General features: G+C 44.0%; 1 protein-coding gene across 2 annotated transcripts; it reads right to left on the bottom strand.

Moving 5' to 3' along the window:
• Positions 1-391: 391 nt before the first annotated feature.
• Positions 392-11485, bottom strand: frzb (frizzled related protein). 2 transcript variants are annotated; one of them, XM_072261733.1, is made up of 6 exons: positions 10755-11485; positions 10153-10212; positions 6003-6068; positions 5183-5387; positions 5017-5080; positions 392-1243 (listed from the first exon to the last, which is right to left on the bottom strand). In XM_072261733.1, the coding sequence occupies exons 1-6, from the start codon at positions 11212-11214 to the stop codon at positions 1100-1102; spliced, it is 999 nt and encodes a 332-aa protein (XP_072117834.1). In that variant the 5' UTR covers positions 11215-11485; the 3' UTR covers positions 392-1099. The 2 variants fall into 2 exon arrangements, with proteins under 2 accessions (XP_072117834.1, XP_072117835.1); XM_072261734.1 differs by having other exon boundaries at positions 10153-10206.
• Positions 11486-11758: the final 273 nt, after the last annotated feature.

Genomic DNA, 11758 nt, shown 5'->3' with positions numbered 1-11758 from the left:
AACTAACACAATTTATTAAGCTAAGCATGATTTTTTTTGACATTTCAATGTGGAAAAACTATAATCGTATTACTTGTCTTGCTATGAATTTGATGAAATCTGAAATGAAAATTAAATGGTAGAGTGATGGACTTACACAAGATGTAAACAGGCCCTTTGGTATAACTCATTATCTGGACCAAGCTAGTCCATCTGGCCCATAGCCCTCTACATCCCTCCTACCCATGTACTTTTCCAAATGTCTTTTAAATGTTTTTATTAAATGTATTTTATTAATCTCGCACTCTATTATTGTCCCTATCTGACTGTTAAATGTGAAGTATCTGAATCTGATAAACTAGTTGTATATTAGAAAATCTAAGACACTGTAAATAGTCATCACAATAGTCAATTGATTTTCAAAGTAATGTATTTAATAGTTCATAAACATAAAATTTTAAAACTAATTTGATGCAAGCATTGTTCCTTTCCACCACACAATCATCTTGCAGTTTGTACATTTTCTTCATTACTAATTGTAGATATAATTGGATAAGGCTGATTAAACAAGCGACCAATAATATTGGTATGTTATATCCAGTGTTTGTTTTGCAAGTGCTGCTGGTCATCCTACGCTTCTTAGCTCTAACTGAGCCACTGATGTGGCATCTTTATTCTCATCAGATCCGACATGCAACAGTCTGTTTTGGGGCTGTACAATCCTGGCCTCGAGACACCAACTCTACCTGAACATTCCGATCCTTACACACACTGCAGACCCTTGTTCAGACATTCTTTCACTGAATATGTGACCACAGTCTCATGGTTGCGTAACCTAGAAACGCAATAAATGTGTACCATTGGATTAAAAGCAGCTCATTGACTCCGCTCCCCAACATACTCTGGGACAGTCTTGGCAAACGAGTACAGTGCAGGAATTCGATGCTGCTTTGTATCTTATCACACTAACATTCGTGCAAAAAGGACAAAAGACAAAGTTATAGAATAGCTAAATTTCATAGTCGTTATTAGGACATACGTGCAATAGTGCAATTTCCTTGTGCCACTCCAAGAATGCAGACATTTGTATACTGTCCAAAGGACTTTTCGTGCAAAATGTTTACTGACGTGCTTGCTTAGCATTCCTCCTTTTATTCCTCTGTCTGGATGCGACTCTTGTATCTCTGGGTTGTATACGTTTCTCTCCATTTTGTTGGCCACTTCTTCCCCTTCTTCTGTCCTGACGGAGCCTTTGATCCCAGTTCTGATATTCATTGAAAACCAAGTTAATGCATGTATCATTTCAAAAAATTAGCATTAGAGTGAATTCAGCAAAAACATGGGTGTCAAATTGATTATTACACTAAAATTAAAATTAATTTTACTGTCACAGTGAGAGCTGTATGTCATCTTTGAGTCAGAAAATCACAGGTTCAAGCCTCATTCACAAAGATCCAAGTGCAAAATTAAAGCTGAATTTCCAATACATTACTAAGCAGGATCTTGAACCAGGAAGAGCCAACAGAGCCCAGGACATGCTTCTAAACCTTAAGAAGTTTAAGAAGCTAGAATACACTGTATATTCAATTTAATGACACCTCCAAAACTGGTCAGATTTGAATTGTTTGCTGTACAGGACTCTGATGCCAAAGGAGTGCCACACCAACAGTGTTTCATTCAATTGAACCTTTACTGTCTACTTTCTCAGGATGACATAAAAGACAGCTTGTCATAGAGTCATAGAACATTACAGCACAGAAATAGGCCCTTTGGTCCATCTAGTCCATGCCAAACCATTAATCTGCCTAGTCCCATCGACCTTTCTCTGGAACGTAGCCCTTCATATCTCTCCCATCCATGTCCTTTCTCTTAAGTGTTGAAATCGAACCCATATCCACCACTTGCGCTGGCAGCTTGTTCCACACTCTTACCACTCTGAGGGAAGAAGTTCACCCTCATGTTCCCCTTCAATATTTCACCTTTCACCCTTAACCTATGACTTCTAGTTGTAGGCTTACCCAACCACAGTGGAGAAAGCTATCTATACATCTCATAGTTTTGTATATTTCTATCAAATGTCCCCTCAATCTTCTACTTACTAAGGAACAAAGTCCTAACCTGTTCAACCTTTCCCTATACCTCAGGTTCTCAAATCCCAGCTGAGGGAACACCTTATCAGGCCCTGTGGATTTATCGACACTAATTTGCCTCAAATGCCTTCCCCTCTGTAATCTGTATGGAGTTCATGACATCGCTGCTGCTTTGCCTCACTTCTCTCAACTCTGTGTCCATCTCCCAAGCAAATATAGATGCAAAAATTCCACTTAAGATCTCTCCCATCTCTTTTGGCTCCACACATAGATACCATTCTGATCTTCCAGCGGACCAATTTTGTCCCTTTCTATCCTTTTGCTCTTAATATATTTGTAGAAGCCCTTAGAATTCTCTTTCACTTTGTCGGCTTGAGCAAACTCATGCCTTATTTAGGCCCTCCTGACTTCCTTAAGTGTTCTCTTGCATTTCTTATACTCCTCAAGCACCTCATTTCTTCCTACCTGCCTATAATTGCCATGCACCTCCTTCCTTTTCTTAACCATGGCCTCAATATCTCTTGAAAACCAAGGTTTCCTAAACCTGTTATTCTTAACTTTTATTCTGACAGGAACATACAAACTCTGTACTCTCAAGATTTCACTTTTGAAGTTCTCCCACTTACCAAGTACACCTTTGTCAGAAAACAGCCTGTCCCACTCCACACTTGCTAGATCCTTTCTGATACCATTAAAATTGGCCTCTCTCCAATTTAGAATCTCAACCTGCGGACCAGACCTATCTTTTTGCACACGGCATTATGATCACTAGATGCAAAATGTTCTCCTACACAAACGTCTGTATCCTGTCCTGTCTCATTCTCTAATAGGAGATCTAGTATCACACTCTCTCTAGTTGGGACCTCTATGAACTGATTAAGGAAACTTTTCTAAACACACTTAACAAACTCTTTCCCACCCAGCCCTTTTACAGTACGGGAGGCCCACTCAATATGCGGGAAGTTAAAATCACCTACTATCATAACCATATGTTTCTTGCAAAAGCCTGTGATTGCTCTACAAATCTGCTCCTGTAAATCCTGTGGACTCTTGTGTGATCTATAATATAATCCCAATAACATGGTCATACCTTTCACATTCCTCAGTTCTACCCATAAAGCCTCACTAGATGTGTTCTCCAGTTTGTCCTGTCAGAGCACTGCCATGACATTTTCCTTGACTAGTAATGCCACACCTCCCACTGTATCACATCTAAAACAACGGAATCATGGAACACTGAGCTAGCTGCCTGTTCTGCCCCTTATGTAATCAAGTCTCACTAATGACTACACTGTCATAATTTCATGCGCTGATCCATGCACTAAGCTCCTCTGTCTTTTCTACAATAGTCTTTGCATTGAAATATAGGCAGTTCAGAACGTTAGTCCCTCCATGCTCAACCTTTTGACTCCTGACTTTGTATGTAGGCTTAACAAAATTTTTCTTCACAACCTCTACACTATCTATTCTGGTGCTCTAGTTCTATATCCTATGACTCTAGTTTAAACCTCCCCCCCCCCCCCCCCAGCCACCCCCACCCTGTGCAGCACCAGCAAACCTTCCCACTATAATGTTAGTCTTCCTCCAGTTCAGGTGCACATCATCCCTTCTTTCAGTTCCCACCCTCCCTGGATAAGAGACCAAATGATCCAAAAATCTGAAGTCCTCTCTCCACCACCATCTCCTTAGCCATGCTTTAAACTATATGATCTTCCTTTTTCTGGCCTCACCAGCATGGGGCACAGGTAGCAAACCTGACATCACAATCCTGGAGGTCCTGCCCTCTAACTGAGCATGTAACTCATTTTCCAGATCCTCATCAACCCTCCTACTCATGCCATTGGTACCAATGAGGACTACGAGCTCTGGCTGCTCTCTCTCCCACTTAAGAATGTGTGGACCCGATCCGAGATATCCCTGAGCCTGGCACCCAGAAGGCAACATACCATCTGGGAATCTCACTCTCCACCACAGAACTTCCTTTCTATTCCCAGACCACTGAATTCCCTATATAACTACAGATTGCTTTCCTGTCCCCTTCCCTTCTGAGCCACAGCCAGACCCAGTGCCTGAGACCTGACAGCTTGTGGCTTTCCTCTGCTATCCTCACCTCCCCCAACAGTATCCAAAGCCAGATACCTGTCACTGAGAGACAATGGCCACAGTGCCCACCTGCACATGTTGCCCATCCCCTTCCCTCCTCCTGATGATTACCCAGTTACCGATGTCCTGCACCTTGGGTGTAACTACCTCCCTGTATGACCTGTCTATCAACTTCTCAGCCTCACCAATGATCTGGAGTTCATCCAGTTCCAGCTCCAACTCCTTAAAATGGTCTGTCAGAAGCAGCAGCTGGATGCACTTCTTGCAGGTGTAGTTATCAGGGGTACTGGCAGTCTTCCTGCTTTCCCACATACCAGAAGAAAGAATAAATAACAAAAATCCATCTCTTCTCGCAGAAGTCTCCTCAATGGGCGAAAGCCTCAACTCCCCACTCTAACAATGGCCCACTCAGACAGTGGCTGTTCCACACAAACCAAATTTCTTTTTTATTGGACTTTGCTTAACGATGCATAATCTAATGTTGCTTTGGGAACTGTGGCAAGCAAAATGTGCCAACTGGCCCCGCCTGTTTCTTTTAAACTCTCTCTCTCCCCCGCAATCCAATGTCTATTTGGCAATTGTGACACGCTTGTTCATGTTCATGTCCTGGCCAATCTTTATTATCAATCAACATTACTGAAAATAGATTGCCTTGTGTTACTGTTTCAATTCTTGTGAATGTATGTTCTGGGCAAATTGGCCACAGCTTTGTTCTACGCTGCAACAATGACTACACCTCAAAAGTACCTCATTGTCTCTAAAGCAATTTGGAATGTCGTGAGGTATTTGTAAGTTGTGGGCAGGGTAGTGGCAAGAGACAAGAGAAAAGTGCCTGGAACATTACCTTGATTCTTTTCCCAAGTCGGTCCTTCCATTTCACGGCTATGGAACCCTCCACCAGGAGTAACCTGTGCAAGAAATTTACAGTTATCCATCTGGGTTAACGGTGACAAGACTGGACGATTAGCGCTAGGCTCGTTACACTGAAACTGCCCGTTTGCTCACTGTACCTCGCCCGCTCTTCATCCTCGTAGCCCATGATAACATACTCCTCGTTAGTTCTGATTTCAGGGCAGAGACACGCTGAGCTGGTGTGAAGGGTCACTGTTTCCTTCGGGATATTCACCAGGGACGATTTCAGGACGTCTTTCACTTCCACTGTGGTGGCAACGTCGTGGCACTTACTCTTGACTTCCTTCACTTTAGCCCGAATAACTGCAACGAAAGACAAAGCTAGTTCCAAACATAAACGCCCCTGTTTGGTCTCAACAACAATTAAAGGCTTTGGGAGTCTTGCTTTGATGGATTGGCAAGCGGAGACGGGTCAGTTCCTCCGTTCTCTGGAGACCTGTAAAATCGTCAGGCCCACCTCAGAGGCAGTTGTCTGCAAAACTCAATAGCTACTGTATACTGGACCCCGAAATGTGCAACGACGGTTGAAAACCTAAATAGATTGAATCATCACCGTAGCTCATATTTAACCAGAATCAGTCACCCCATATTCAACCACAATTTCCACTGATAAACTAACGGGTCACTTTAGCAAAGATGCAATCCAAATAGTAACAGAAAACGCCCACCGATATTATTCTTCCCACATGTGACCGGCATATTAGTGGAAACACGACTTTGAATGTCTATTCTTTAATCTTCACGTTATGCTTGAAATGCAAATTCGCGAATCGACGTCTTGCCTGCGTTCTTGATCGTTTTGCAAAGAACGACTCATACGTATAAACTGGATACTGAGCGCCCTAGGGAAACCGCCTGGCGGGGTTGGATCACCATCCAGACTGCCGTGAAGCGATTCGGAAGGTTGGCAAGACTCACCGTAATTGTAGTTATTCTTCAGGTAAACTTTCTGTGTGAGCTTCACCGCCGGGCACCTGCAGCTATCTGCGGAGGAAGCACACATGCCGTGAGGTGTTTGCTGAAATAGCTGCGTGCAACCCGCCCCACAAAAGCCGTCCTCGGCAGGTAACCCACTCTCTTTATCGCTAGAGAGAACAGTAGTAATTTCTCCTAGCTGTCATAAAACAGCCTTCCACTTTACTTGGCCCGTCACTGAACTGTTCCCACAACCTATGGACTCGCTTTCAAGGATTCTTCATCTCATGCTCTCTATATTTATTGCTATTTATTTTGTATTGCTTTATTTTTGTCCTTTGCACACTGGCTGAACGTCAAGTTGATGCAGTCCTGCATTTATTCTAGTATGGTTTATTATTCTACTATGGATGTATTAAGTATGTCCGCAAGAAAATGCATCTCAGGGTTGTATATGGTGACAGACTAGTATTTTGATAATACACTTACTTTGAACTCCTCCCATTGCGAGCTGTGCAGAAGTCAAGAATACCCCAGCAGAACACTGGAACGTGCAAAACTGGGATGCTCCCTGCAGCTGACGTGTGGAGGAAGCTTATGGTACTGGGGATATGTGACTTTCACCAAGGTTCATCATGTTGCAGGGGACAATATAGTGGCAGGGTTTTACCCGGCAGATTCATTAGCATATGGAGATTTAACAGATGAATAGTGAAGACAGCATGAAAGGGAGAAACAATACGAGGCAGGGGTGCTTAACACTTAGTTTCAGTGGGCAGTGTCATTTTTTTTATGGGCAGTGAGAGATTAAACCGGCATCCGCTCCCATATCCAGGGTATCAATTCCTTCTTGCAGTTGCGAATTGCGACTGCCGTCTGGTACAGTACCAAAATGCCACGCGGTAACACACACAAAATGCTGGAGGAACTCAGCAGGCCAGGCAGCATCTTTGGAAAAAAGTACAGTCTGCGTACTTTTTTTTCCATAGATGCTGCCGGGCCCGCTGAGTTCCTCCAGCATTTTGTGTGTGTTGCTTGGACTTCCAGAATCTGCAGTTTCTCCCTTGTTTATGGACCTGTGGTATTCCGACAGCACCTCCCAAACTCGCGTACCCCATCCTGACTTGGATATAGAAAGCCATTCCTTCATTGTCCCTTTGACCTAAAAAAAATAAATCTAAAGCGTGAGCTCCCTTGTCAAACAGCTCAGCAGCGTTCACCTGAAAGTTCTCAGCGACTGGAAGCAGCAAGCTCTCTCCAGAGCAGTTAGGAGTGGCATTCACCTCCGCTGGCCGGCCATCCCTTCCAAAGGGTCTCCGTCAGCACATCCCTAGGGCTGACCCAAACCTAAAGTCTGGTGGAAGCTCCTCTGTAAATATATCTACTTTAAATCTAAACAGAAGACATTTTAAAAACTACCTCAGCTGGCACAAGTTTACTATAAAATTGGACCGTGCGCAAATGGGTCTATCTACATTCCAAACATCCACAGTGGCTCCACACCCACCCCAAATTTCCTTCCCAGAGCCAGCTTCCTTCCATTTTACGGATGAATCCTGCCATTATCTTCCCCGACGTCGTTGGTACTTCGCCTCCTGGGTGTGTATTGTTCCGCCACCCGATTGCAGCTCCTGCCTCTGGGGACTGCCGCTTAACTTTCGCCCCTTCCTAGAGGCACTCTATGCTGTAGGCAGGCAGGTAGCCATGATTTATTGGCTGCAGAGTCTGCGCCCGCGACAAACCAGCAACACCAAGTAACTGCGCCGGGAGTAAAGACGTCAGTTTAAAAAAAACCCTGAGCAATAAATCAGCTATTGTAGTGCTCCAACAGCTGATCTGTGTCCCGTCGAAATAAAAAGTGTATCATCATTTACATGGCCAGAGGCCTCCGTGACTATCCTACTGGGAATGCTTGTTTAACGCTGAAGGTCGCATTGGGGCACGGGGGAACGTTCATCTTTTTTTAAAGTTTCAGTAATCCTGACCTCAGCTACCCTGCCTGTTCCGACACTTCTCTCCCGCTCTCTCCAGCCTCTTCTGCGCAGCCTTAAAAAGTTAAGCACGGTGATCGCTCACAGACAGCATACTTTGTTGCAATTACCGGGGAGATAAAGAGCATTGCTGCCCGTCCCTCGTGTGTCTCTGGCTCCGTTCTTTAGATTTTCACGTCGGACTACGGTAGGCGTGCTAACTAAATTCGGCGAGGTTTGGTGGCTTTGTTACGTCATGTAGCCGCTCTTTAAATCATTGCTAATCAATGACCTAAATAATCACTTCTTTAAACACTTGCGGAGCTATTGCACGACGCTGTTCCAAGTGGTGCTAATTTTCCAGTTTAAATGAAACGCGCTGGAAAATCAGCTACGCACAACCCGACTCCTGTGCGTATTTGGAGAGAGAAAGAGCGGGTTCTGTTTAGTCTTGACAAAGTTAAAGACTGACATATCATGTTATGATGAGTGAAGTGGCGCATATCGCCTTTTGCAGCATAGCGTTCTACCTGCCTCTCGGTTTTTTTGCACTATCTTACTTTCCCTGTCCTATTTTCTATTTATGATTTATAATTAAATTTTTTAATATTTACTATCGATTTGTACTCCAGGGGGCCGAGCACGAAGAACAGAATCAAATATCGCTCTGATATTTGTACGCTCTAGTATCAATTGTTTGGCGACAATAAAGTATAAAGTACTTTCTACTCTGGCCAGCTAAGGGTGGGTGTGATTGGTATGGTGTTGATCGAGCTACCAATTTACAGTCCAGTGACAATCCATGTTGTAAGTCAAGACAACAAGAACGGCTTTAATTTAGTGCTAGTATTATAGCGCAACAGTGTTAACGTCAAAGGGTTTTCACTTCTGGTATTGGGCAGAAAATGTTGCACAACAGCTACAGGAGATGTTCGTCGAATGTCCCTTGCTGTACACGGGACTTGCTACCTGGCGGGCAAAGAGCTCAGCCAATCAAGTTGCTCGATGCTCGAAGATGGTTTGTACAGCATACAGTAGCCGTTCGTATTGTAAATTCGAGAGCTTCTGCAGATGCTGAAATGAATAAACAGTCGACCTTTTGGACCGAGACAATTTTGTGTGTGTTGTTCCTATGGTAATCTTGGCCTCCTCCACCCAAGATCCCTATCCTCTGCCTCCTCGCAGCTTGTGACCGTTTAGGGATTAACAACAAGTGACGTTTTGCGAACTGTTGCAAATCTGAAACAGCGTGCTCAAAACACCGGCAGCAGGCGGAGAAAGCGAAACGTCAACTCAGGACAGCAACCTATCAATTGCTTCCGGCGGAAGGGCTTACAACTCAAAGTCTCTCTCCTCGACTGCTGCCAGACTTGATGAGTGTTTCCAGAATTTGCTGTTTTATTTCAGTAATTAACTACCTCTTGCAGTTATATGGACTTGATTGACATTAGTCTTAAGTCATGGACTGCGATTACACTGGAAAGGTCGCAATAAGTTTCACCAGCATGTTTCAGTTGTGAGGAGAAATTTAATAGGCTGGGTTTGCTCTCCTTATAAGTTATATATATATTTTTTTAAAAAGCTTGAGGGGCATAAATAGTTTAGGTAGTAAGACAAGTTTCAGCATTGCAAATATGCATAAAACTAGAGGCCTTGGATTTGGGTTAAGTGTTAAATGGTTTAGAAGGGATTATGAACATTTTCTTCACCTCGGATTCGTTGGAATCCGAAAGTCGTTACCCGAGGGGTTAGTGGAGACAAGTATTCTCATAACATTCAATAAGTATCTAGAAAATAAAGCTGGAATCGCAAACATATACGAGGCTACGGACCAGGCTTGAAAATGAGGAGAGTTTAGAGGGGTTCTTGATGCATGGTGATTCAAATGGCCTGTTTCTATGCCGCACGATTCTTATTCTGAATGGCAATTACAGTACTAATCGGAGGTAATTACACTTGTTTTACTGGGTTTGATACAATTCTACAGTGTAAACATCTTAGTTGTCTAAAGCAGCTTTTAAGAGAAAAAATATCCCTCCAGTTCATTATGGCATGAAGGCAATTGGCCAAGCTGGCAGAGGGGTGTTTTTATTGCAGGTGGGCCAGGTGCAAGTTCAATTAAGTCTAAGCGTATTGTGTACGTTGTTTTGTCGTAACGTATGTAACGTTTTGAAACGACTTACCTCCTCCCAGGTTCCTGCAGTTATTATTAGAAGAATGAACTGATAGGTCGGGAGCTGTTTCTTGGGAAAAAACAAAATTAGCTCAGTAACATACTTAAATATTTTGTTAAACTCCTGCCTCACTTATATGATAAAAGTAAGATCACGGCTCGCTGTGTCATAAACTATCCGCATTACGTATAATGATCGACTGATTGCTTCGCCTATTAAGTACAGTATCTATAAGCAGCGGAGCATGGACGGTTTTGTTTCTGTTGCTCCTTGTTAACAGTTCTGAAGCACTGCCTTACAGCAGTTAATGTTAACGGTTACTGATTAGAAATCGCTTTAATCCCCCTTAATTAATACAAAATATTTGGCATGTCAGCTGGGACATTACTGCCGTGTTATTTTAGTTGGGAAAGTTCGCAAGGATCGGAATAGTTTAGAACTATCATTAGACGTACAATCTAGAAAACCAACATGAGAAGATCCTATCCGTTTAGTGGAGCGAGTGTTTAAAAATTAATTGCATTGCCTATTTTGAAATCAATTGCAGTGGACTTCATTCGGTGTAACTCCCAAGGTACTGGGGGTTAGCTGGTGGATATTGTGAAACTCACCAGGTGCGTCGGCTGTTACAATGGCTTCGGGGGAGATGCAGACTCCGCGGTCGTAGACGGGGAACTCCTCGCAAGCGAGGTTTTCCGGCCAGGTATGGTTGTACCGTCTCATGACGGGCTCGCAGCCATCCCTCGCCCTCTCGCACACCGATTTACAGGGTTTGATGGGCTCGTGTTGAAAGTCGATGGTGCAGATCGGGGCATACATCGCGCAGAGGAAAAAGAGCAGTACGGGGCTGCATTTGGTACCCACCAAGCCCTCGTACTGCTCAATGGCCAACACGGCGTTATCCTGGGTACTATGATGCAGATGGTTCGGCATCTTCGTCATGTTCCAGGGCATTGGTTTGCACATCGGGATCCGGATGGGTTCGCAGGCAGCCGCTTCCACCACGCGAACCGGACCCAGACTCAGATAGCTCACCCACAAGAAGACAGAACAACCTCCAAATCGAAGCATCGTAGAAGCCGGCGTGTTTCGCTGGTTTAGGTTAGAGCTTAACCTCGATCGGTACAGAATTTCTGTTGCCGGGCAGTTCTTAAAGCAGGCTCGTTGTGCTCAGCCCCGCTTGATGGGTTTATGACAGGATTGTGCTCACACGCGATCTGTTGCTGTTCTTCCCGCGTGGGTCTGACCGGATTTTTTTTATTGAATCCTTGTGTGTTGCTGACCAGTGTGAGCCCTCCTCCCCCCAACCCAGCCGGTTAAAGAGTGCGCTTACATCAGCAGCCAGAGAAAGCAGGCATTTTTATCACGTTTCCAACTGCGGCCATGTGACGCGATTCTGCCCTCTGAAACCAGAACACCAATCAAATGACTGCAAATTTATTCCTATAACCGTGAACAAAGTACACTATACTCTGTACGGGTTTTGGTGGAGAACTGGAAATCGCGGCAATGATCTCTTCAGGCACTGCGTTCATATAGTTTACGATCTAGGGTTTCTGAATTCCAACTTTTTAAATGAAAAGAAACTAATAGGCAGATGTTTAAAATAACCGAG

Source organism: Mobula birostris, chromosome 6, assembly GCF_030028105.1.
Source record: "Mobula birostris isolate sMobBir1 chromosome 6, sMobBir1.hap1, whole genome shotgun sequence".
NCBI lineage: Eukaryota > Metazoa > Chordata > Chondrichthyes > Myliobatiformes > Myliobatidae > Mobula > Mobula birostris.
The sequence above is the reverse complement of the archived record's forward strand: the minus strand, read 5'-3'. Positions and strand labels throughout refer to the sequence as shown.